This window comes from Pempheris klunzingeri, chromosome 17 (genome assembly GCF_042242105.1).
Source record: "Pempheris klunzingeri isolate RE-2024b chromosome 17, fPemKlu1.hap1, whole genome shotgun sequence".
NCBI lineage: Eukaryota > Metazoa > Chordata > Actinopteri > Acropomatiformes > Pempheridae > Pempheris > Pempheris klunzingeri.
This window is the reverse complement of record NC_092028.1, coordinates 17276119-17304115: the sequence shown is the minus strand read 5'-3', so window position 1 is coordinate 17304115 and position 27997 is coordinate 17276119. Positions and strand designations below refer to the sequence as shown.

The 27997-nt window shown below is 43.8% G+C and overlaps 1 protein-coding gene across 1 annotated transcript in view; it reads left to right on the top strand.

The window, feature by feature from the left end:
- coro7 (coronin 7) overlaps positions 1–27997 on the top strand; it is a 103362-nt gene that overhangs the window by 5666 nt on the left and 69699 nt on the right. The window contains exons 7-9 of the mRNA XM_070847231.1: positions 3491–3541; positions 24711–24794; positions 25097–25179. Of these exons, the coding sequence (XP_070703332.1) occupies positions 3491–3541; positions 24711–24794; positions 25097–25179 (218 nt within the window). The remainder of the gene's footprint in view (positions 1–3490; positions 3542–24710; positions 24795–25096; positions 25180–27997) is intronic.

The window sequence follows — 27997 nt, the reverse complement described above, 5'->3', positions numbered from 1 at the left end:
GGCCACAGCTGATTAAAAGATCCTGTTAGGATTTTCCTCGTCAGACTGGAAACTGTAATAACTTGCTAATTAGGGCACTGACAAGTGCACAAACCTGCGTGTGAAGGATAATTCTGTCAGGGCTTTTGTTTTGTCTTGACCCCACTCGACCCCTGAACCCGCGTACCCCCGGTAAGGTTGGGATTAGGGCCCCTTTAAACCCTCCTGCCCTCTTGTGCTCAACAAGCCTAATCAGGAACCGATGACCACCGTCCCTTTGACATGTACAGTAGTTGTGTAGCATACAAGGGAAAAACTGAGAAGAGAGAAAGTCCCCAGAGTTTTTATGCATCCATATGGCCCCCCCGCTTTCATTTGGAATCATCATCAGGAAATAATCACACAGCTTGAGGAGCTTTCCATTAGGTTGTTAATATTTTGTGTAGGAGGAAGGTGGTGTGGGTTTATGAGTGGAGTAGGGGGCAGAGAAAGACGGGATTTATGAGCTTAGCTGGAACTGTTTCATGAATATATTCTATTTATATGAAGAGCTCGAGGCATTTTCATCAGTGTAGGTTAACATCATTCATTTGTACAACAGATTGTGCACCACAGTGGAATACCTTCTCGTATCTTTCTTCAGATTTCTCTTTGTATTTACGTCCCCTCTGAAATGAAACAGAGTGACTGACATGGAAATGAGGCGGAGGCCCCTGGCGTATACTTAGAACAATGCATGACGACCTTACTTGTGCTTGAGACAGAATAAACTTTGACACAAAGGTCTACCACATGTGCGTACTTAGCAGGTATGATTGTCGGTCCAGTCCTTGTTGTTTGTCTTTGCTCTGACAAGTAACAAATTAGTCCACCCATCACAGGCCACCTCCCAGTCCTGACATTTACCATGACAGGGTAATCATCCTCACCAGAGCTACCACCCTCAGCCTCAGCGTAGCCTGAAAGGACAAGGCACCTGAAAGGAAAGGGAGCGGGGTGGGGGGGGTGAGCCAAGATCAGAGTCGGGGGGCCTCCGAGGTTCTTGCCCTGTAAGGCTCTGGTGTCATTTAACCCTAAAGGCCCCTTTCAATCTCTCCAATCCAACTTATTAAAGCAAATAGGGCCCGCCAACATGTGGGTCCAATCCCCTCGGCCCTCCCGTAGGGTAAACACTGGAGCACAGGACTGGGGGAGGGGGAAGATGAAGGGGAGAGCACCACCCCGAAGAGCAAGAATCATGACGGGCCTCGTTTGGACAAGGAGAGATGTATATTTACGACACAGTCGGAGGGAGAAAGGCGCCATTCATTTTAGGGAGGGCATATCCACAGGTAGTACGAGCAGAGAGGGAGGAAAAGCCCCTGTTTATCCAAGTGATGAAGAGGACAGGGCGTATGCTGTTTAGAAATTAGGTGTCACTGGATTTATGCTGCACGATCCAGCTTGAATTTTGAAAGTCTGAATATACCAGAGCTCCGTACCGCGTTTCCTGTGCAGAGAAGAGTGCTATAGATGAGGGGATCCTGCAAACTCAGCAAACCGCCAGTCACAACAGGCTGTGACACCGGTAACCGTGGGAGACTGGGAAATTGAGGCTGGCAGCGCAGCGTGTTTGTTGATCAGTGAAAAGAAAGCGCAACCCTGGCTGAAGATTCCCAGCGTTCATGTGTGTTTGCATACATGTGAAAGTTGTGCGCAGCAGACTCGCAGTGAAAACTCATTAACAGCAGCTTGAGCATGAGGCTCCGTTACTTTGATTAAACAGCTGCTGCCTCAGCACAGACACACAAATACACAAATGCACACACGGCTATCCCGGCCCTCCATCTGTGCATTTATGAGTCGAGGTGGTGTGTGTGTGTATATGGGTTATTGTTATAGGCTTTAGCGAGTGTGTTTGCTTGTGTGTGTGTGTGTGTGTGTGTGTGTGTGTGTGTGTGTGTGGTTGCTTTCTTGGTGGACACATCTGTATGTGACTGCCAGCTTCTGTAATGTGAGGATTTTGAAGCTTTTCTTTGTCATACATGATAGTAAGCTGAATATGTGTGGGTTTTAGGATGTTGCTCTAGCAAAACAAGATGTTTGTGGGTATCAATGCACAGTATTAGTGGGGAATTTCAAAGGTCATTTTCCCTATTTTCTGACATTGTGTTGACAAATGATTAATTGATTAATTAAGAAAAGAATCAGCAGATTAATTGATAGTGAATGCTCACAGGTTAGAAATGGTCTTATCCACAGTTCGTGTGTGTGTGTGTGTGCGCGCATGTGTGTGTGTTCTGGCTCTGCTCCCTGAGCCTGTGGCTTAGGCCCAGGTCACAGAGGCCTGAAGACGTAGCTTTGGGGCATCATATTCGTGGGTGGGCTGTACCAGCACAGACACACACACACACACACATACACACAGATAGAGAGCCAGTGAACGGGCACTTTGGGAAACCCCCCCCCCTGTTTGCTATTCAATCTAATAAACAGCAAATAAATCCCCTCTTGGATTGTTGAGAAGAGCAGGATGAAAAGAAGCTGAAGCTCACGCTGATCATTTGCTTCAAAGCTGTGTTCAGCCTGTATTTCTGCTGTGTAGGGCCCAACGTTGCATGGTCACTTTCTGTATGTGTGTTGTGTGTGTGTGTGTGTGTGTGTGTGTGTGTGTGCTTGACTGCGTCACTGTCAGCCTCCTGATTCCCTTTGACATGTATATGTGTGTTAAGTGTGTGCATGGTTTAGTCTAAGCCGTTATAGTTATTACCTGCTATCAGTCCCGTATGTCTGCTGTGATCACGGTCACACAGCGGTATTGAGTGACACGGCTGCAGACACTCATGTCCCGGTCACAGCCTGATCCCATTAGGCCCCATTTCCTTTCAATCACGCAGGAGTCCTCTGATTGGTTGCTGTGATTGATACCGAATGTGTGTTTGGACTGGCCGGTGTTGAGGCACAGGAGGCTGCCAAGCGGTCACTGGATTGCATTTGCAGACGAATCAGACAGATCACGCTCAGAGATTAAAGGAAACTTCCCAGAGCTTATGTTATTCTTCATCTGAGTCCTACTGAGGTGGAGGGAGGGCTTTATGAATGTTTTTAATATGAAGCTTTCATGTTTCAGTCCACTTTAGTTAGCTGTGAAAAAAAAAAAAACAGCTGACCCGAAGAGCCTTTCATTTTCCCCCTTTCTTTGTGCAAACCTTAAACCTTGCTCATGCTCTCTGACTTTCCCTGCACGTCATAGTTAAACTCATAAAGGGAAAATTCACAGTTGAACACAGACTTACCTCACAGCCCTTCACAGCCCCTCAGATGCTGTCCATGTTCTTATTATTTTTCTGTTGTTTTGTCCCTTCATATCAATGAGAGGCTGAATAACAGAAACCTAATCACAGTCCAAACCCCTGTTTTTAAACTGTCGATGCCATTAAGCTGATTTGTAATGCTTTCACGAAGCATAATATCAAAAATGTCCAGCTTTTAATCTTATACTAAAGTTTGTCCTTTTCTTCCATCTGTCTAGGACAAGATGCTGAGAGTATTTGACCCCAGAGCCCAGCTGACACCTGTTCAGGTAAGTCCTCTAATAAAGCCCTCACCACACTGCCAAAACACCTGGCGACTGCTCTGAGAAAATAAGGAAATCAAATGCAGCTATCCAGAAAACTGAGCTAAGGTACATCTAGGGAAGATAGCTCCGATCCCTGTCACCCCACTGCCATTTACTACTTTCGTGTTTTTTTTTCCTCACTGCATTAAGAGATAAACATGTTGACAGTATCCCAGTTAACTCACCACTGGCCTCTCTCAGTGATTCATCTACTATTGATTTATAGATGTGCCTCACAAGCTGCCGTCCCTGCTTTCCTCTTCCCGCGGGTACCCGTCCCACACCAAACTAGCTCGACCATGCACCTCTCCGCTCACACCTCTCTTTACTTTCCTTATTTTGAAATCTCTCACCGCTGATAAACAGGCCTGGGCCAATAGGACTCCAGCAGCAACGAGGAAGTGGAGTGGTAGAGCATTTCTGTGCTGAGGGCAGATGAAGATGTAGCGGGTGGGCGGGGAGTGCTGGGTGTGAGAGGCTGGTCACTGTAGAGCGAATATTTTCACACTTTTCGGTGGTGGACCTCCCAGGGTGTTTTAATTACTGAGATGCTGTTTACTCTCATTTATAAATATGAGGAATCTTGCATAAACACTACATGTCGCAGCACATTAAATATTGGAAATACCTGGAAGGCACATCACTCTGTGTGGAAGTCAGAAGGAGGATGACTGCATATTTGTGTGTTTATGAGCCTTCGTCTCTGCAGATGATAGTGTGTATACGTGCTCCCCCTTCTTGTGAAACTCTGACACCTTTGTGAAAGAGGTACTGTTTCCAAGGTATGTGATGTCATTGACTCTGACAGGCAGGGAGACGGCAGTGAAAAATGTACGTGTGGATTATTTTCTTTGTGGCACGCTTCGAACTGTATGGCTTCACAATACAGTGTGCGAGCACAGTGCATGTGTGTCTGTGTTTGCTTAAGTAACATGAGCTGAGTCGGCTGGCTCCTCTCCAGCGTTTGAACCTGGATGTTTACATCAGGTGTGTCAGCGTTGAAATCCTTTTTAACACGCTGCTTTTCAGCGGCATGTTTGGATTTTCTGCATTGCAAGGGCCCTCTCTGCCTCTCTCTCATCCGGCCATGCAATGACACCAGTGCCAGGCATAGCTTTTCAGCGGGGCTCCAGATTGCCCGAATAAATGCTATTCCAGGCCCTCTACCACTCAGCGCGCTCTGTTTAACAAACTGAAGTATTTCAAATAAAATTGCACTGATGCTGCATGTAAATCACTTTGCGTAGCCAAAGGGTCTCATTAGTCGAGATTGGATCAGTGTTGGGTAGAGTCTGTCTGTCTGAAACAGCGTCTCCAGTAAGATCCCAGTGGTTGCTGGTGTTGCGGATGTGCTGCTGGGACATTCCAGCCAAGTCTATGGCATTTTTGACTTCATGAGATAGTTGACAGTGGTGAGCAAATTACCATATGGGGGAGAGAGAGAGAGAGGAAAAACATGTGACAAAGGTCTTAAGGCAGATTTGATCCCAGGAATATGGGCTTCAGGCCAACTCCTATTTATATTATAGATTGTACTTTCCTTCATACCACCACTTCACATTTCAGAGGCCTTGTACTTTTTACTCAACTACATTTATCTGGTTGCTGTAGTTACTTTGCAGACTTTTATATAGAAAACATGCGACTCTACCAGCTACAGTTAACCCTTCAGAGTCTGGGGTAAAATGGCGTTTTTTTACTACTTTTCATTTTACCTTTGTGTTTCCCATTAAGCTTACCTTTTTCTTGCCTTTCTTTGTGTCTTTCTTTTCAGCACAACCTCACCTATGTGATTCTACAAGTATTTATTTATTTTGACATAATATGTGGACACACTGTATGTAAAAGTGCAAAAGAAACACAAAATCCGAGTAGGAACTAGTTGGGTCTTTGGAGGAGCGGGGGTCTGCGCGGACACCTCCTCTCGTTCCTCTTCACTTCATCCTCTCCACTGGAGTCACTTTCTTCCTCAGGATCAGAACTTTCTTCCCCAGATTCAGTATCTTCTAACTTGTAGAAGAGCTGCTGTAGTGCGCGACTTCGGCTCTTCATAACTTTAGTCTTAATAGGCCGATCGAGAAAATTCAAACACCTGTGAAAAGTTTGGAGTGTCCACTTTCCAACAGTCTTTGAATTGAGCACCTTGTGTCACAGCTTTACGTTTTCAAACGTGCGACATGTGACTTTGACGCCGTGTGGCGGTCCTAGACTCCGAAGGGTTAAAATACATCTTACACAGTAATCCATCACTAATAATAATGAGAAGTGCCATTCTGCTGTGTGTTGAGTACTTTTACTTTTGATATGTTAAGTATTGTGCTGTTAATATACATGCACATTTACTTAAGTAAGTAAGTACTTAATGCAGACTTTTACCTTGTTGTGATGTTATTTTTTACTCAAGTAAATGATCTGAATGCTTCTCTCACATCTGTGGGTTTTGAACTGGTACCAGGCCACGGGGCGTTCGCTCCCAGGCTGCAAAGTAGTATGATTTTAAAAAAGAAAAAAAGAAATGTATATCGCTTTTTTCTTCATCACCCTCCTCAGCAACAACATACTGGCATTTAATTAAAGAGGGTTATCAGTAGAAGAGATCATAAGTCTACCATCACCACTTTTCAGCATTCAGCAGTATATGAAATGTATGTGTGGCCACCACCAGAGATTTATGTGTATTAAAATGTAGTAAGTCAACATAATGAAAGACAGGCCAAATTAAGTAGTTTCTTTTGTTTGTTTTTCTGCTCTCTGATTCTTTCTTTTGTAAAATCTCTTGCCTTTATGTCTTTCTCTCTCTTTCTCTGTCATTTTCAAACTATGCCCACAAGAAGGCTGGTGGGAGACCCCCCCACCGGCATGCCCGCAACAAAACTGTAAATTTAAAGATTATTTGCGGTGTAAAAAAAAAAAAAAGGTTGCTTTGGACTACTGGGACACCAGGGCACAGAAAGACCATTGAGCCAAGTCTACTGGTCTCTCTGCTCTCTCTCTGTTTTCTCTGTGCCTTTCCTTCCCACTCGCTCATTAATCCGTCAGGCCTCACTGCCACGGAGAGGAGGACCAAGGAGCAAAGAAGCCTGAGTCAGCACGCTGTCCTCCTCTGCACCCTGCACATGGCTTCACCACCTCAAACCAAAGAAGAGTTAGGACCCAAACTTATTAAAGGGTTGCTCTTCCCTTTTTGGCTTCACGTTCTCATGCTTTCTTGTCCCCTCTGCCTATCTCTTTGAAATACCCAAAGGCTTTGGAGAGAGCAGTGTGGGCAGAGTCTCACCCTGACAGCTTTCAGATGTGCGACTCGCTCTGTCTGTGGAAAATGGGAGAGCCACTGCCTCTCCTATTAACACCCCATTTGCTGAGTGAGGGTTTGAATGGTGCGGGCGATGAATCCTAAACACACTGAAACATGATGAGGACAGTAATTTGGATGCATAGAAAAGTGTGAAGCTCTGATGTCTCCACAGGCCCGCAAAGCAGTGTTCAGCACCGCAAAACATAACATAACACGACATTTCACATTGTATCAGCGGTTTCCACAAAATTGCTTGTTTGTGCCTGATGCGAAGGCACAGCGAAGCTCTGTCACTTTCTCTAGTTTGCATTCTGATCAGTTCATTGCTGTCGATGTGATGTGGTGGCAGGGAAAGGCCAAGCCGGCCACAAAGTAAACAGAGAGGGGCAGAGAAGTGTCCAAGCTATTTGGATTTGTATCCTCACTGTGAGGTCTGTTTGGCTTCTCACATGAGAGCCAGCCAGTTGTCCTCATCAGGAGAAGCCACAGCTCTTCTCCGAAATGATTTCTGGGGAAGGATATCTCACGAATGCTGCGTAGCATTAGAGGAAAAGCGATCTGAGTGCATGTAAAATGACGGAGACAAAAGGCACTGATTGAGTGTCACTTTCCATCAGATGTTGTTTCTATCCACGGCTTTCCTCTACAGCCATCAATGTCTGTCCCACAGTGCAAAGAGTTACTCAGGACAAGGGCACATCTCTATTAGTCAGTGGAGAGATCAAAATTTGCTCTGTTAACTCAAATATCACGACATTTGTCCCACTCCTCCACTGGTATTTACACATAAATGGCTTTTTTCGAATGGCTACCTCCCACTTTTCACTTTACAAGCTGAGGTAGCACCCCTGAATGCATCGTCCTGCTCGAATGCATCAGGCTAACCTTGAGGCCTTAGCTGCATGCGCCCCCATCCTACCGAGGATCCGGCCCCTGAGCTGGGACACAGTTCATGTGTGTCCACTGGTGTCCTGGTTTCCACCCATGGCAGCGTAGTCGAGTGGGGCTGGCTCATCCCTGTGGCCAGCACCAAACTAGGTTCTCCCCTAGCCAGGTGGGGTAAATATAGGCCCTAATTACAGCCCTGCCCTCGCTGTATTTATGGGAAATAAGACTGTGCAGGGTAATTAAGGTCTTGGACAGGAGGAGCAGCATATACTGCATCTGTAATCAGTGCAAGTGTGTATGTATGTGCACGAGCATACAGACGGTTGTATTTAGGTAGCTGGCACACTTGGGGAGGCTGCTTATCCGTACATGTGGCATCCTTTCTCTCCCTGTCCCACCACGGAGGAGCAGATTGAATGTCAGATTTGAATTTTGTTTTGTTGTTTCTGTTTTTCTTGACTTTCTCTTTTTTTCCCAGTCATGTCCATTAAAGGGGCGCTCAACAAACATATGAGCTGATATGTTTTATTTATCTTCCAACACATGTCTTGGCTTAAGACTTATAAATAGATTTTAAATAGTAACATAGCGGCTGATGTCTTCTGAAGGACGCTGGCCTCTTATGTTACTTAAAACTTAATGAAACAGTGAAAGGATGAGTGAACCTGTGGTTAAACCCGTGTTATTAAGTTGTCTTATTAGCATGACAAAGCTTTTCAAATAATGATAAATTGACCCACATTAATTAAAACCTCTGAACTGTTTTCAGATATATTAAGATAGACATCAGATAAACATTAAATGTAACATTAAAGCTGTTTTTTTTTTTTTACTCTCTTGCTATTCCTGGTTCTGCCCTCTCTGCCATAACATCCCTATACTGGCCTCTTGTTTTTAGATGAGTTTCTTTCAAATCTCTGTGCAGTCAGGCCTCCGCCCTGCTTTCCTGTGCTGGGCCACACGACTCCTCAAACCCAGCACGTGGGGAGAAAGGGCACGTTTGCTGACCTGGTCCTGATGGGATGAGGTGTTTTGTTGATGCGAGGACACGTGCCTTAGCGGGCATTTGTGTTTCCTCTCCTCTCCCCTGTCTTATTGTATCTTTTGATCTATCCCCAATGTCTGTGTACTTGCTGAGTGTGTCATTTTGTATGCAAGTGTGCGTCTGTGTGTATACCATGTGTTCTTCAAATTACAGTGCTGAAAATACCCCTCATAGTTTTGGGCCAGTGCTGGCCATGGAGCTGTCGATCTGTGGTCGTTGGAAGAGGAGGGAGACAGGAAAAGGGAATAGTTTGCTGGACTTGGGGGCCAGATTCCTCTTTTTCAGCTCAAGCTTCTGCTGCTTTGGGTGAAATTAGAGAGGACCACGAGCTGGAATGGGTTTGGACTTGAGGAGGGAACGCTGGGCAGGGCCAAGGAAAAGCACAGTGGTTGCACTGCTATAGGTGGCTGAGAGCAGCCACTCATACCATCTTTTATATCCTGCCATAAATTACACAGACTGAACTCCCTGGTAGGTGTGTGTGTGTGTGTGTGTGTGTGTGTGTGTGTGTGTGTGTGTCCATACTTGGATTTCTTATTACAGGCATAATAAACTGCATTTGCACGTCTGTGATATCTATGTGTCTTTGAATTCTTATAATTAGAAAAGTCTGTGTGTGTGTGTGTGTGTGTGTGTGTGTTTTTGCATTGGGGGGGGGCAGATGCACGTGTGTGTCCATGCTCCGGTTTCTCATTACAGGCAGAATAAACTACCGGCGGGCACGGTGAGCCTAGTGCAGTGTGTGTGTGTGGACTCTGGCAGGCAGCACAATGAAGCTCTTTGACTGTTACTGAAGACTTTAGTTTAGTTTGTATCACAGATGGAGATCCAGGGGTAGAGCCATGAAGGAGAAACATTCAGTGAGCTGACGTGAAATGGAAGAACTTAATTTTCGGTGTTTGTGCCTCGATACATTCTGTTGTTTTGATGCTGGTTCACCTGCTGTGTTTGCTTGTGCGTTCCAGTGTGCAAGAAATGGTGGCAGAAGCTGAACTGAACTGCCTGTAGTATGTTTTCGTCTCGTTGGACAAGCGTCATTGTCCCATAGATTTCAGCAATGATATCTGAATTAGAGCTGACATTTGGTTATTGCAGATACATTTAAATCGGTTTGTGTGTTTGCAGATCTGCAAAAAGAAATGGCCCTGCAATAACTGGCATTTTATCTATATTTTTTTCAAAATATCTTGAAATTGTGTTTTAATGTACAGTTTGTCAATCATTCATTGAATTTCAAGTGTTCAAAACTCAAATATTATAAATAACAGTAATATTATGTCCTGATACACTGTCTTTAATAATAACTTTTAACTAATAAATTCTTTATTCAGCTGGTAAACATCCTGCTTTAGACACCAAAACTACTGTAATAACCACATTTTAGAGAATCTTTGCTAAAAATGGTCATGGATTATGTTAATATAATGCTTTTATGTTTAAGAAAATCTAAATAAGAAGAGGCAATAATGAATATTCATACTCTTATACACCTCAAAATGTCAGTATGGGTTAAAGTTTTTCTTTTTTCGTAACATTTTAATGTTTTATTAGATAGCACAGCTTAAGGAAATAGAGAGGGAAGGGGATGACATGCAAATAAGGGCCGCAGGCTGGAGTCGTTGACAATGACAATGGTTGCACAGAAATAAAATCCCCAAAGTGTTTGATGGGAGTTTGCTGCATCATTGTAAACAGACTGATAGATTTATCGATTGATTGAAATAAAAATACACCAATTAATCGATAATGAAAGTAACAATTAATCTCAGGCCTTCACACATGCCGACCAAAGCAGTTCCTGTGTAGGTTAGGGTTCAAAAGAGTATCATACAAACTCTTCATCAGATGTCAATACACATGTGGAAATTCCTTTCCCGGTCTCAAAAATGCTCAGTATTCTGTTGTACCAACAAATTATTTCTTCTCACAGTATGTCAGAGCTTGCCAGAGAATGAGATTTTGATATTTCCCGCAGAATGAAGCTTGTTTAGGGTTTGGAGAATGTCTAATACTAACACCGCAGGGAGACGGAGTCAACATTGTGAAATCTGTAATATAATGTCTGTAAAGATCGGGAGCTCCTTCCAAGAATATGTCACAGCCTTACTCAACGCTGAACTCCAAATTCTAGCTACACAAGCTGCATAATTTGACCCAAAACCGAGCCAAAAATGCTTCTGTGTTTTAAGAGCGATTCATCTGTATAGCTAGCGTACACCATCACGCTCGCTGGCTGGAATGTGACCATTCATGATAACGTGATTTAGTGGCCACTTTCGCACACACTGTTAGTGTGTGGCTGTTAAACACAGATTTTTACTGCCAAATGTGTTCAACGTCAATTCCTCTTTCCAAATGTAAACATAACACAGCAGAAATATTCCACTGTACACACAGCAGCGTTCTCCTCTGGCATAACGCACACAGTTCAACACGGCCATGTAAAGGTAATATATAAACAAATATTGTAAATATTAACTGATAACTGACATTTTTTTGTCTAATTTTCCTCCCAGACACCCCATGATGCTGTCTTAATAATCTTAATAATAATACAAAAGAAAGAAGACACCTGGCGTGAAATGTGTCTTTAAGGTTGTAGGGTTTTCCCCATCTAACTGATGTAACCCCTGTGACCTTTGACCTTCTCATGGCTGATATTAATGTACCTTTATGTCAAAAGCTTCCCATGATATTTTCGAGCTTTGCTACGCAGCATCAAAATGAATTTATTCACATGTTGAAATAACTTGGATGAGTTCATTTCTGCACGTCTGTTTCCTCTTTAACACAAGTGCACATCTGTCTTTCTCTGTCTCACTCCTGTGGTTTTTCTTTCTGTATACTAACCATATTTCCCCGTCACCCCTGTGCAAGGCGCCTCCTTGCGCCTGCACCTTTCTCCATCGGACCCTGCCCGGTCCAGAACCTGTTAAAAGCCAGTGGTTAACTCAACCCACATGCTGTGCCCCCCTCCTTTACTCCTGTCTTTCCTCTCCTCTCTCTCCAGCTCTCAGCTCCCTGTATTACTGGCCGCCTCGCTGCCAGTTTTAGTTAGAGTTTGAGGGAATGTGGCTGAGCTGAAAGGAGTCTTTCCTAATGAGGGAACAGAATTTTCGCTGCCCAGCACAGCTCAACAAAACAGTGGCATGAAATCAGGATATTCCATCACTGTGCACTGGATGGAGTCTGTCTCAATTATGATCGATCCATCAATGCTTAGATTTTTATGACTTAACTCCCCTATGTACTCATTTTCAATGTAAACTAAGAGATAATCTTGCCTTTGGTTTGGTTTGATGTCATCTTTGAATTATGTTTTGTGTGACTGAGTATAAACAGAAGGATGAGTTAATGAGTGTCGGTCAGTCTGGCTGCTAGAAAAAGAGCTGAGGGGGTCAGAAAGTGCACGGTGGAAAGAGACATGGATTTGGAGGAAGAGATTTGAAGCTTTAGCCGCTTTAACAGAGTTTTTCTTTGTGAGTGTGTGCGCGAGTGTTTGTGGGTGTGTGTGCTCTGGGGGTTGCGCTGAAGTGTTTTTTTGGAGGAAAGGGGTAAGAGTGGGTGCCAGCTGGCAGCGACGCAGCTCTTTGCTCACATGTGTGTGTTGTTTGTGAGCGGAGGCCTCATTAGTGTGCTGGCTGCTCTGGGACTCTTAGTTTCCAACTAATTACAGCCGTACGCACACATGGATGACACCTGGAGCCAGAAACTGATGACTATTAGCTCTTTTCTCCTCCTTTGCATCCTCCGTTTGTCGATTCATTATCGTGGGGAATCAGTGTCTCCTTCGGCTGTCAGTCATACTTTGTCTGAACCTTACCGGATTTTCTCAGAGTTGAGGAATGAGAAACTGAAAGGTTAAGCCAAGAAGAGACATGATATAGTTATTGTTACTGGATAAATGAGATCAGTTCACATGGGAATCAGTTGTTTTGGAAACTTGTTGGGAATTTTATGTCATCATTTTTGAAAGGAGGAAAAGCTTTTTGATTCTTTTAATACAAAAAATTGATCATAACGTTGACATCAGCCTCCCAATCAGCACAGTTTCAACATCTCACAGCTCCCATGTGACTTCACCTCAGTTTGCCCTCTTTATCTCTACCTCACTTTTCAGGAACTACAATGTGGCTTTAATCACCATCTGCACTGCTGCACTTGTGCTGTCCATTTTATTTAAAAGAGCAAATTGTTTCTCTGTCTTTGCTTTAAACTTGGCTGCTGCTCCTAGAGGTATTACAAGAGTGGGGAAAATTCTATCTTTCTCCGCTTTTTTCGCAGCCAGAACAGTGAAATGAGGTGTGAATTGGCTTGTTGTTGATCCTCTCCTCTACCCTGTGCTGTTTTGCAAACGATCAATTACTGTGGGTTATTTGTTAAGTGTGTGGTTTTTGGGGCATGCAAGTAGCTGAAGGCAGCAGGCGTTGCTTATGTGTGAACTGGTGTTTGTCCAAAAGGTGGGATTGCGTGCCTCTGACCTTGGTTGGCCATCGTGGTGGGGTAATACACGAAGGCTCAGTGCTGTGTGCGCTCATAGAGACATACGCTATCACGAATATATGTGTGTGTAAGACCATCATAGAGACGTATACAGATCTTTTCTTAACATCAGACTAAGTAGCATAGCAGAAGTTGACCTGTTGGACTGGTAGATGAGATCTACACACACACTAGAATAAAGCAGGCCCCCGAAGGACAGAGCGAGAACAAGACCAGAGACACAGTTGCGACCAACCTCAGAGAGCCCAGAGGGAAATAAAGTGCAGTGTGGGCTCCATCCGTGGCAAAGCTAGCTGACCTTAGTTTGACCAAACACTGCTTGCTATTCCAATTACTGTATCATGGTCAGCCAGAGCACTCTGTGTTTTCCCCATATGCTAGCGTAATCATACTGGTGGTTAGCTGGGAGGTCAGACAGTGGTGGCACACGAGAGGTGAGAGTTTTAAGACAGCCTGCTGAACTCACCCTGTGCTACAAACAAACTTTATTTGTAAGAGTTTCCGTTATTTTAGCCAAAGCACTTTGCACTTTTCAAAACTTGAATCCAATTCTCTACCATAAGCTTGTTGGATGTAATGTCAAACTTGTTACGCTGTTAAAGAAATAAAACAGTTTATAGGGTGATTATACAATTAGAGGTAATTGGCAAAATAACAGGACCAATCAAGTTGAATAACAGCAAAGTGGTATTTTACTGAAATCTAACGAATCATAGGCATAAATCATTGTGAATGAGAGAATTTAAGTGTAAACACTGCTGATGTGATAATCACATCAAACATGTATGAAATATGATCAAGCAGTTTAATATGAGACGAACCTTAACCACCTTGAGCATTTTTCCATAATATTATGCATTTTGCATAATCTGAATTAACTGAGCAAAATTAAGTAAATTGACTAATCAGTCAGCCATGATCAGCGCTAACCTAAATATTTGGGACTCAGCCTTGTGTTTTATGAAGTAAATGCAGTGTCTCGAACTGTGAAATGTCTCAAACTGGTGTGTTGTAGTTGGGCGGTGGTGTCACCCGAATAAAAAGATTCAAAATAGACAGCCCCGTGAAAATATTTCCCTTGTTGTGTCTCCTAGGGTTTGTTTTAGAACACTGTACCTCAGTGCAGCTGCCGTTTACCACAGGTTATGAGAGTGGGCTACAGGTGTGCATACCTGCATTGGCACTCCGTGTTTTTCCTCTCAGAGGCCAAAGAAAATGAGCGGTATCCATAATGAAGGGAGCTAAACAGGGGAGCCGTTTCCCCTGTTAGGAGCTCAAGGGAACGGGGCCCCCTGTGCTGACTGTTTCTGTGGGCGTAGGGGGCCCTGAAATCTGGCTCACACATGTCTTATACATGCCACATATTTTTCCAACAAAAGCCAACTTAGGTCATCTTTTACTAATTGAGCTTCCTAAGACAACAGGTTTTGCCACAATTTGCGGTTTCATGCAAGAGCTCAGGAGAAGTTCTCCCTGAGTGAAGCTGTTGAGTGCCGGGGCAGAGTTTGCGTTGGAGGGCCTGTCATAGTTGGGAATTCTCTGCAGAGCAGTGTGAGCAGCCGCAGGAGGCTGAGCTGTTTGTTAGCATAGTGAAGATGAGGCAATTAATCAACCTGTCTCTCCGCTCTCCTGCTGCACATTGAGTATGCCAGGGGTCAGCACTTGGGCTGTGTGCATTGAAATGATACCTAATGTTTAAAAGACACCATCCTTTGCGTTGCTCGCACACTTGATCTCAATGCGCTTTTTCTTGTTGTCCCTTCAGGCAAACACCTGCTGCTGTAATTATCATCACATTAACCTTGTTTTTCTACCATTTGTTGAAGAATTTTGCGTTAATATTAATGATTTCTCAAGTCCTTGAAGATGATGCAGGAAAGTTCCAGCATCACACTCTTGATTACAGTAAACAAATAGTAGATTGAGAGAGGATTGTAAGACAAAGAAATGGCCTCCAGTATTTACACGGGGGTAAAGGATTCCATGATTATACGCAAATGACATGAACATGACATGCCTTGCACACATGTGCCTCCCGAGCAAATCCCACTGCGCAGAATTCTTGCCTCTATGCAAATGTATGGGGGTACTTTGAAGATGTGAAGCCTCTATGATGTGGTTTCAGGGAGGGAGTAAAGCCAGCCAACTGCAGCCATGGCAGCTATGAAAGAGCCGTAAATGACAACAGGCACTGGAGGTCTGGGTCAGGCTACAGGGATTTAGGGGCTTCACGGTGTCTCCAACAGTGTGGGCATGATTAGCTGTGTGCTCCTGCTCTGTCTAAAACACCCTCTCCCAAAGAATCATCTCTTTGTCTTTATGGAGCAGGTCTGGCATGCAGATTGTCATCAGCCGCGGGTGTCTGAGTTCTTGCTGTCGTCAGCAGCATCATCCCCTCCTCTGTCATTAGTGCCCTGTCCTGCTCCATGGATCTCTGTTTGGATTTAAACGACCAAGCCACTAAATGCATCTCTTGAATATTCATTGCTCGCCTCAACCACAATAGGCATAAAAAACCCCAGAGATCACCAAACATGCACTTGAAATCTCCTCTGGCTCTTAAGTGCTTCTTTTGGACTGAAATGCAGATACGGGCAATTCACTGGTCCCGTTAATGGTGTTCGTTCCAGGAACCGATTAGCTCTGTGTGGCGCTCTGATCCAAAACCAGCCTGTGCAACCTTGGGTAGTTTTCTCAGAGGGAGGCCCCTGCCAGTAGGCACAATGCAGTTGGTGCCAGTCCCCCCGTAGCGTGGTGTGATTGGATCCAATCTGTTGTCCCCCTGGGCCCCATAGAAGGATAACCACAGCCCAAACTGGAACGCTTTGCTGGCTGGATCTCTGACTGTGGCCGCACAGCCCAATTAGCACCGTGGCTCAATAATCAGGCGTCAGCGGTATAAAGAGCCTTTCTACCACTTCAGTGTTTGATTTCACTTCGCAGGGCAGTTAAACTGATTTGTTCACCTACGCTTGACCAAAAATCACAATGTAAATCTGCTTCACTGCATCTAAGACATGGTTTTAAAATACACTGAGGACTGAAGGTTGAATTAGAAAAACCTTTTATGGCCTCCTGATGTATGATTCAATACTCTTCTAATAATATTAGACAACACCATGGGAGTAAGGACTATTTATTTCCCATAATTTACACCATTTTCCCATTTTGTCACGCCACTAGTTCAGCTTGTCCTTTTAAAGGATGCTTTGTGCGGTGTCTTAAAATAAACCTCCCATCAGTCTATTATGCTTTGGCAAGTTACCCCTTCTTGTCTGTAGCCATCCAAAATAAGCAAAATGAAAAAAGCTTGGCCACATCTGTTGAGCGAATGATTGTGAGAGGACAGAAAGCAACCTGCACTGGACCAGGCTGGGTAATGATTTTTACACCTGCCCCCTCCACGGGGGGGCCTGTTCCTCAACAGATACACATGCTGGATAAGATTACTACTTCACCACAGAATAGCCATGAGCAGGACACACTGCTTGTTTTTTTTGGCTGTGCATGGGTCCAATCATGCTTATAGATCACTGTTACCTGAAACAATTAAAAAAAAAAAGATGAAATCCTTTTCTAAAGGGTATGACTTTAGATAGAACAAATGACTGCAGCAGCAGTGGAGGTATTGTAGCATAATACCAGCTCTTGAAAGCTTATACTGGTGAGAGAGCAGGGCCTCCTGCACCGAGGCTACTGGAGCGCTTGTACATATAACGTCCATTTTTCCTGCCTGTATTTTTAGCCACTCCTGGCCAAACCACACATCTTATACTCAATGCAGCCCGAATTATCTTTCTAACCTATGCTGTAAATCTCTTCATTTCACTGCATCTTTCTCCTTTTCTTCCTAACACTTCCACATTCTCTTTCTTTTTATTCCTGTCATCTACTATCCAATAGGAAACTGATCTCTTTGTTAAACCTCCTTTTCCATCTACTTTTTCCCCTTTAGATTTATTTTTCCATGGGGTAGAATGATTCCTAGGGCCAGTAGTTTTTTTTTCCTGCTCTCTTAAAACACAGGGTGACGTCTTTGTGGCGGGCTGCTGATGGCCATCGGGCTCTCAAAAAGTCTCCATTGTGCACAGAAGCTGAGCTGTTTTTGGCCAGAAATGTTTAATTATTGTTGCAGAGGACTAATTCATGATGATTAGCCGCAGTTGAGCAGTTGATTGACGGAAAAATAACAGTCAACTGTTTTGATAATCTTAATCAATTCATTAGAAAATGAGAAAAGAAAACAACGTGAAACATTTTCTGTTTCTAGCTTCTCCAGAGTGAAGATTTGCTGTGTTTCTTAGTCCTATGTGACTGTATCTGGTATACTGCAGAATATCTTTGGGTCTTCTGATCCAACAAAACAAGACTTTTGAAGACATTTCCTACAGCTTTGGAAAACTGTGTTGCCATTTTTGGCATTTATAGACTGAATGATTGATTTAGAAAATCATCTGTTTTCTTAAGAATTGTTATTTGCAGCCCTGTTTAGGTGTATGTGAAAATAAGGACTTTATTTATGGGTAAAATGTGGCTTTTAGATCTGTTATGATTTTATAACAGATAAGTGAAGCCAAAAGTGAAACTATAACGGCATTTATGACAGCATTCCACCTGTCACCTAATAATAAAGCAAGTACAGGATATGTGATCCAGCACATAGGACATGTAGTATTTGGGGAACGTGTAGGATGAAATTGAGAGAATCCCCCACTGATCCCCATAAGATTGATGTGCTTTATGTGTAAAGTATTCCCCTCTCTCTCACCATTCATCTGTCTGTTCTCTATCCGTCTCTGTGTCCTATCTTCATCCCTCCACGCTTGTTCCCATTAAGGTTAAGAGGAAGAGGAGTGCGGGGATAAAAAAAATCCAAACAACTGGCCCAGGGAAACGGCTCCTGGATATCCCATTCTAGCTGGATGCTATATTTAACTGGGGATCAGTCCAGTTCGTATCACTAGTCCCTCCCTGGGGGCTACAGGTCTTGCCTTGTGTCTGTAGAGTAGACTTGGCTCTGTAGCTGTGCTCCTGCTGGCTCACATCTCGGCTAGTTTTTACTGCACAGTGCTTTTCACTTGCTGACACAAAGGAAATGAGACAGAGGGGGAAAGAATGACTGCGGGCAAGACAAATGTGAAATAAGGATGATGGCAGTGACTGTCTGGGAGTTCAATCAGTGGTCGTACTTGGCTGAGATTTTCAGCTACATATTGGTCATTATGTGTTTGCATTTTAATGCTGCCGCTTAAACAGTGTTTGGAAATTGCACGCACTGTACAAGCTGACGCTCTTGTTCATCGCGAGTTCAAGATGTGTGGTGACCCTCGCGTGTCAGAAGGGTCGCTTCTCAGATTTATGCGACTACAGCTGCACCTGAGGATTTACTCCATGTTGTCATTCTCCTTGGATGATACTCCCAGCCCAGCTTCTGAACTTGCACATTAATTTTCATCTTCAGGAAGGCGGAGAGCAAAGGAAGGAGAAGTATGGAAAAATAAGACAACGGCTCGTGGCTTCTGAAACTTTTTAGAGCAGTGAGCCAAATGTAAGATGGTCCCAGCTAACGGAGAAAAAGAGACGGTACGCGGCACAGGAAATGAAAGAATAAAACGGCTGGTTTAATTTCCATCTTCTACCCCACCCCCACCCCCAGTTTTCTTTGTCTTTACCCCCTCCCCTGCTATTTCTAGAGGCCTTCCTGCTTCTGTAAAGTCAGGGTTGCATTCAAGGTAGTGAATCCTGACTCTGAAACACAACTTAAATGGGCCATGAAGACAGAACAGGATGAAGAAAACCCCGTAATTGCTGAAAAGACTAATTAGCCATGGATGAAAAGACTGGGAGGGAGTCTGTTTCAGGGGTGATGAAAGCTACAAGGCAACAGTTATTGATTAGAGGAGGGTGAATTAAAGGAAAAGAATGATGGTTCTGTGAGGAGAGTGGAAAGACAGAGAGAGGGGAAAATGAGGAGCAGGTTGAAGAGATGAGTGGCTGCAGCTGGGGCCGTATATGGTGTGGTATTGTCTATTATACTCTGCACAGCAAAGCAGGGACTAGAACTGTTGACGAACCAGCAAACAAACCCCTTTCATCATTATGAATGAATGAGATGCAATAAGGTGGGGACACAACATGGAGGAAAAGTATCTAAACTGAGGTTTAGTTGTTGATAGTGGGATTTTGTGCCAGGCTAGCCATTTCCCTCTGGTTTCAGTTTGTCATGCTAAGCTAAGCTAGTCAGTCTGCTGTCTGTACCTTCATATCTAACTAACAGCGGAGACATAAGAGTGGCATCCATCTACGCACATATTTCCCAAAATGTTTAACTAGTCTTTCAAAAAAGTCCAACACTGGTCCTGAGTAGCTGATATTTTGCCCATTTTTAGAAAAACGGGCCTGTGAGAATGAGCAGGAGTATATTAATGACATTTATCTACTCTGAACACACATTACCTGACTGCTGTTATACTGTATAATAAGACTAGATGAAGTTGGGAAAATAAGCACGCGATCTTTCAGCACACTAAATTAACTTCTGCACCGCTGGCACTCGTTGTTGAATAATTGCCCCCCTTTTTAGCTGATACCCAGTGAGGTGCAAACACTGACGGAAAGAGAGGCAGTCGGAGAGACAGAGGGAGATGCAGAGATTGTGATAGTTCCCATATGTGCACACAGACACCTGATATTCGTCCCGGTGGGCGAATCAACATTCTCCGTGAGTGACACAGATGTGCGCGCCGTCTGTTGAAGTTCAGAAGTTAAATAGCAGGAGGAGCAGCACAGAAGGAGATGGAGTGATCCTCATTTGTTTATATTGGGAGAGGATATTTAATAGACCTATAAAACCATAATTGGCCAGACTGCTGACTGGCATTTTCCTCTGTCTGCATCTCCGTCTGCAAAGTGTTTAACCGTAGCGTGAACCCTGCTTGGTGTCATTTGAGTTTGACTTGCATTATCACAGCCAGCAACGCTTTCATCCTCTCTTTTTATTCTTCTTGAGCGCTCTCGCTTTCCAATTATGAGACCTAATTCATTACTTTCACACTATTTAGTGGTCTGAAAAAATATTTTCCCACATCTTGATGCAGACACCTGTGTTGGTAATATGCTTTTCCCAGATGTGATGTCATTTCCTCTACTTCCTTTATCGTGCGTGTGCTAGGCAGTCACTCAAACAGGTGTAACTGATTCTTTACACCTCCTCTGCGTATTCTGTCAAGTCATTTCTCTTTTCTCTCTGCCCTTCTCTGTGAATTCCACCAGCTTGGATCCTTTGTTCAGCTGCTAAGGAAAACATTTGTCTTATTTTTCTTCTTTTTCTTATCCCACTCCCCCCTCTCCCCGTTTTCAAGTGTGTCATGATCGATTTGTAGTATGTCGGTAAGGTTCAGCCGAGAGGAGGGAGCGCTCTAGGTGAATGGGATTTGAGTTAAATTTATGACTGCAGAGACGAGATACTGTTTGGCAACATTTATATACACACACACACAAGGTCCAGATGTTGTGTCCTCTGGCTGCCCCGGGGTGTTAGTAGTAATGTAGCTCTCTGACGGCTGCGTAACGCTCCCCTAAGCTCAAACACTGTTTATTGGGAAAAGGTGAGCAGAGGCCAAGCACAAACCCCTAATCCTCAAATGCACTTTTATCGCTCTAGCCGCCAAGCCCAGATGACATCTTTGTCAAATGGGTCAACGCTGCACGTGCCTTCATATCCGGGTGAAGGATGACATCATGGCGGCGTGATCTGTGGAGCATGTATAGCTGTCTGCCGTGAGAGACGTCAGGCTGGTTTATTTGCCTCGAGCCCTGGAGCTGGTTGGCTCAGGCAGCGTAGTGAAGGCCTTAGGGATGCTGTAATGGTAAAACTCCAGCTCCAGTGCTGGTTCACAGAAAGGTGATATATATTTTTAGTGTTGTTTTTTTTTATTTATTGATCCCCTGTAAGAGAAATTTGTCTTTTTGTCCTCCCACACTCCTCCCACATAGACAGGATAACAAGGGCCACATTATGAAGCTTCTGTTGAGTCCCTATTGCCTTTTTTAGCCGGATGTCGGTTAAGTCTTGTTCAAGCTTTTTGCCTGACGACCCTGCATTGTTTTACTTCTTCTTCTTCTTCTTCTTCTTGATCCAATAGATCAGAATGGCTGAGCACGACAAAAAAAAGTGATGATGCAGAATTTGTGCTGTTTACTCTTCCATGTAATATGAACTCAATAAGAATTTCCTGCCGCTAGCCAGAAATATGAATCAGACATGTGGCTCCTAAAAGCAGTCCCAGTGTTTAACAGAGCCTGACAGGATTAAAATAGTCAGAGCTCAACTTGTTCCTAGTTTGGTCAGAGTACCAACTCTGCATTGTCTTGCCCGTGGAAGGAAATCAGCCAGTGGTGCCGGTGATGAACAGCTCAATGGCAATGAATTTTCTCTGTGTCTGTTTATACTGTGCCGGCTTTAGCCTTTCTCCTTCCCCTGCTCTTTTCTGATCTATTACTTTTTTGGAGGTCTTAGTTTACTCTGGACCTCTCTCGTGCATCTGGGCTATTTTTCAACCGGCTCACTTGCAGGGACTTATCAAGGCAAATATAAGCTCAGTTACCTGCACGAGGCATACCGGCTGACTGCCGGCTGAAAAATGATCTTGAGTCACGACTTAAGTGTTTATTCAATCCAGGACTTATTATCAACTCTGTCAGTGCTTTGGTAGCGAGGCTTCAGAAATGTGTTTCAGAGCCAGGTCAGTAGAGTGTTTTGTAATCCCTCTTAGTGGATAAAGCTATTTGGGAGCATCCCAGGAGCCAGAAAACATCTATATTGCATACAGATGGTGTCAGATAAAACGCTGGTATGGACAAAGATGTATCATCCCTGAGAGAGGTGTAGAAGTGCACATCTGAGAATTTCCTTTTTTAAAACCGTTATTTGATGTTGGCATGAGATCTAAACATATGTAACAATGTCAAGTTCCCTCATACCCGAGAACAATAAATTTGGTTTTAACCACCAGTGTGGCCTATAAGCGCACATACGACTGCATGTGACTTATAGCTCGTCCTGCTTCACTGACAGCGATGCTTCCAGCACAGGAGTCTTGGCCCGAGCTTTACATTTGTCAGAAAGGTCGAACATTTTGGGAAATTATCAAACTTAACATTTAGAGTTGATGGTTTATATGTGTGGTATGCAGCCTGGCATAGTTTAAAGAATTTAAAGAATTGATTTTCTTTCTTTCTGAAAGTTTGAATAAAGAGATTGAGACCTCTGCTCATTCCAAAGTAAAAAAAAATCCACTTACTAACACCTCTAAAGCTAATTTACGAGTTCTATCTTTTTTTTTAATTGTACAGAAACAGAGATGGAAGAGTGAAGAGTTAAATTTAGGGCAGTTATGTGTTGAAACATTGCCTTTTTGTTATTCTTTTGATATATATTTGTAATTAAAGCAGGGGAGACCGCCCGTCTAGCTTTGTTAAAACTGATTTTTACATATTGTATTTGAATTATTTGCAAGCCAGTCACCTGCTGTCCAAATGTCACTTGGGTATTGTTTAGTTACAACAGTGCACAAACTGGAAAAACTTTTTTAGGACATGATTTTCTGAGATTCTTAGTCACTGCCCTGAGTTACTGCTTTTTATCCTCAAATCTGTGCCTCATTTCTACATTGCTATATCTACAAAACAAATTAAGATCCAATTTCAGTACTCCTATGGGGAAGGGAGTGAACTGTTAGAATTCCTTTTTATTGAAATCAATAAAACAGCACTTTCAGAGACTAAAGATGACCACCCTTATCCTCTATTTTCCTCTGTCCCTAGAACTCCTGCTTCACCCGGAGCAAGCTAACATATGTCTGTCATTTACTGGAGAAAGAAGCACCCTGGAGAGGTTTTGGGAAGAGCGAGCAGCGATGAAAAGCTTGATTTTGACAGTTTAAAGAAATTTAAATGACCAGACACTCCAGTTTTCCCTCTCAGCAGTCGAGTCTCAAACCACCAGGCCGAGCATGTGGCGAGAGTGACGTCACAAAGGGGAGCAAAGGAAGTGAGGTTTCAGTTAGAATTGATAGGGCCCACATGTGTGTGTCCCTGTATGCACAGCTGTGCTTCTCAAACTGGATTTTATGTCTGTATTCATCTCTAATTGTCCAAACGTCAGCTTCAAGTTGTAGATTTGGCAAGTGCCCACCGGACTCCAACATAGTCCTAATGCAGGTTTTAGTGCAGATCCCTGTTACCCTGTAAGCTACCTCGTGCTCAGGGGTGCAACACGGCAGCTCAAGTTCTCCCCATTTGTTTTTACAATTTGTCATCTGTGGCGATTTAACGGTGACACGAGAGTGAGGAAGCACGCTCTGTTGAGAGGTTGTGAAAATAAGCCTCTGCCGTCTTGCCGTACACAGACGTTCAGCCACGATCCTCAGGGTTAGCGTGGCCGTAAAAATGACAACAACAATTTGGGGAGACACATCGGGCTGAGGGGCTGATGGCTCGTGCTCCATGGAAACGTCATTGCTGACCTCCCGGCCTCATGGGAAAGCTCAGTGTAACTCTAGTATTAGTACACAGATACCAAGCGGCTCACTGACTGTGACTGTGAGACATTGCAGACAGTTAAGACCTGACAGATAAGCTCTAAATAGCGTTTTTTAAAACCCTGGATGTCCTGGAATTACACTTTTAAGTAGTTTATTGACAATCTGGGAGGCAGCACAGTGCATCTAGTCTCTTCTTTTGTCCTCACCTTTGTAATTACATTACATCTATGGCTTGTTTGAATAGCACTACAGTGTTTAGTACAATGTGTACAAAATCCAGCACCTTAACTTACTCACCTGTGCCCCTCCACATGCCTCTTGCTCATCTTTTACGTGTTGTCTTTGCAAACATGCACATTCTCTCATTTCAACACTTGCAGCCTCTGACAACATGCATCATTTGTATTTGAAGACCACCCATCAAATCCAACACGGCAGTGCTGTTTTGACACATATTGCTCATGGAAACCGCGTAACAAAGTCTCAACCATTAACACACACACACACAGACGCAGTGTCACAGTTTGGTAATCTAAGATGCACTCGGGGCAGAAGTCGCCTTGTCTGCTACATCAACAATAACAAGCAGCCCTTTCATGGGACAAGTCCCGTTCTGTCCAACCACAGGGATCTGTCAGAGGCTCCTGGGAATAGTCCCGTCTGTCTTCCTTCCTTTCGCCGTCTTTTTCTCTTCCCTTCAAATCACTCACTCGTCACCTCGGTCGTTATCTTGAACTATACCTCGAGGTTGTGTTTAGATTTAGGGTTCATCATAGAGACACCGACTCTCTGAAGAAGTTTGGATTAAGTAGTAGTGAGATTGAAATTGAGTGAAATTTTGCATTGTTTGTCCCGTAGAGTGCCAAGAGCCTTCAGAGCAACAAGGATTCACGCATTTTGTGGACCAAAGACGACCTTTTGCTCACCACTGGCTTTGATATGGTAAGAAACTCCTTTGGACAGCTTGTCAGAAAAGCCTGCGACACTTACTTTCTGCTATTTTAAGTATCCAAGATCTAAATGTGAAATTTGTTCATCTTATAGTGTCATCAGAAAATGTTAACAATGGAATGAAATATGTTCAATGGGCCTTTGCTTCTGGGAGGACAGTGTAAATGAGTGAGAATTACCATCATGCATTGCTGCCTCTGTGTCTCATTTAGTTTGTGTCGTCTCACCTGTTGGTTTGAATGTCGCTGTGTACCTGTGCTTACTGTACTTAACTTGTCATGTTGTGTGTGTAGATGCGTAGTCGGGAGGTGAGGCTTTGGGACAGCAGGAAGCTGAGCTCCTCGGTCAGCTCGGTGTCGCTCGGCACTTCCAGCGGGTGAGTACTGCATCAGTGTGGAACCACTGTGTGATTGGACATGTGGTGTGTGGTATTAACACGCTGCACATTGTGAAGGTCCGTTGCGGCTGTATGGCTGCACGGGCACGCAGACCTCTCAGTGCTCTGACACTGTCCCTCCACATTCCTGCCATTTCCTGGGTCTGAGCCACACACAGAGACTTCTATCCTCTCTCTTAGTGGAGGACAGTGTGTGCTTATGTGTGTGCTCTTCATCCCTCTGTCTATAACCACCCCGAAGGGTCGGGCCACAGCAGTAGGCTCTTCTCCGTTCGGTTCACCGCTGGTCATTTGTACTCCTGACCTTTATTCTTCCAAACGTGGCTGCCGAGGACTGGAGGAGAGCAGGAGTGTGGCCAGGCTCCAGGGAGGAGAGGAATGGAAGTATGGAAGACAGAGAACAGAGAGGGTGGGAGTGAGGGTTTCTTTGTCAGATCCAGCTCGTGCATTTTAGTGCTATTATAAACAGGTTGGTGGGCCAAGTCATTCCAAACTAGAGCATACCTGACTCTGACAGGCGATTCAGCATGCTGCGGTGCATTAAATAAATTTATTGTCATTATTATTACTGTAAAAAGGCAGAGAGGTAGCTGCACAGAGCGCTGGGAGTGATACAGAGGTGTGCTTTTGCGTTTCCTTTATGTGATAAGGCTATGGCAGCACAGAGTCCACATTTGCTCTTCGGCACAGGTATTTGAGAGTCTTTATGTGTCCATGTTTGGTTGTAGCAATGTCCAGAAAGTGTGAAGATTTACACTGTAAGTTTGTGTTAAAATGAACGCTTTAATCAGCCCAAGGCTGCCAAAGGGAAACTGTCTCTGAGGAATGTCGTTTTTTCCTTCCCTTTGGAATCTGTGTGAGACTTTTAGGAGTTGACACAGCAGGGTCCTAAATAACAACCTCCACTCTCCCTCCTCCCTCTGCGCTCTGCTCGCCACTCATCTCTATTTCCTCCACTTCCTCCTTCATTTGAGTGAGACAGATAGTTGCCTGTCTGAGGGCCTCTTTGGAATCCATTGCATTGTTTGGTGCCAGCATACTTTTCATGGAAATGGAGGAAATCTGATGCCACCGATGCCACATTTTTTACTTCCTCTTACCAAAGCAAATACTTCTTGTGATATTCATACTGGATGCTCGCAGAATTCCCCACAAAACAGCACATCGGGAACTAATTGTCTGCTGAAACCCACACAAGACAGTGTTAATTAGTTAATTTTATTGGAAGGTTTTTCTTGCTGGTGTCTCTGCTCGTAGATAGAGGAATGCTAAGGATTACTCAAAGTCTGTAGCCGCTGTTTTGCGGGTGTGATGATGGCGCAACTTGAAGAGAATCCGCCTGCAATGTGAGGATTTCTATCAAATTGTCCTGCTCATCTGGCGACAAGCTGTTCCTGTTGCCTTCTTACTCAGCCTGTCTGCTTTTCTAGGCGTCTGTCCACACTTTCTTAAACTAATAGAAGGGCACACCAGATTTGATTTATTAAATTAATAAATTGAATTTGGGAAAAGCCCTTTGGTTTCCTGTATTATGATAATAATTCATTTGAAATACTGTGATTTTTCATTGAACATAATTGCTTGGGTGTGTGCTGACCCGTCTGCAGAATGTCCTGTATTAAATCACTTCAATCATACTATCATATGACGGGATGGTGTGTCAGAGAGCTATCACTCCCAAGGCCACATCCCGTCCAGATGCCTGCAGACCAGCACTGATATAAAACAGGTAGGCGATCAAATGACAGATGAGACCTTGCTCTTTACTGCCATCCTTGCTTTTCCCCTTCCTCCCCATTTCTCACATCTTATTTGCCACAATATTGACTTCACTCTCCCAACTCTTCTTTTCCCTTCTTATTGTCTCTGTTGAGCATAAAAGATATATTTTATTACAAAAATTCAGCGTTTCTGTTTTTCTCTCAAGCAGATGCTATATTGGACTTTGTTACCTCACATTTCCATCAAGATCTTTATAATCTGCACTAGATTAATACATTTTTGAGCTCTGGCTTGTGTCAAAAAGGTCAGTAAGGCACCCTTTATGTTCATGAAATACACTCACAATCTCTCATGTAAACCCCAGCAAGCATTAAAAAAAATCATCATGGTAAGATATTTTGGGATTGCAGCATAGTAATCTTAAATGTGATAATAAAGACCTCAATAGTCTGGAAATTTGGTATAGGTACCTTGAAAAGTGCCTGAATTTTACTCTTAAAAAGCTGTAAAAACCCTGCATGTAAACCATCGCATTCCTCTCCCCACATTACCTTCTTTATCCTTCAACCTTCAACCCGCTTCTTGCCCTGTTTAAATGGAGCTGCAGCTTTGACCAAGATCCCATCTGAGCTTTTCAGGCCGAGGCTCCTTTCTTGTCTCTTGTCAGTGGGAAGCATCCAGAACACTGTCAAGAACAAACAAGGCTTCAGGAGGTAAATTGGGGGAAAATAAAATCACTACTTCTTAATCAGTCATATCCATCTAAGCACTGGCCACAGAGCTAAATAGTTCCTAGACGTAGTCTGCAATCAGCAAACACTGATAAGAAACATGGCTTGCCTGTGTCTAGGTAATAGGCAAGGTCAAAGCGTTCGTTGTCGCTGGCTGTTTACTTAGTCTAACTGTATCTTTTTTATCAATATTTGATAATGCAACTTGGGTCTAGAGGCTCGTGTCTGGGCCTGCTTCCACTCACTATTTATCCAGTATCTCACTGTTTGGTGCAGCTTCTCGGGCAAAGTCACCATACTTTGCCGTCGTTCAGCTTGTTCCTTTCAGCACTGGGCTGTCCTCA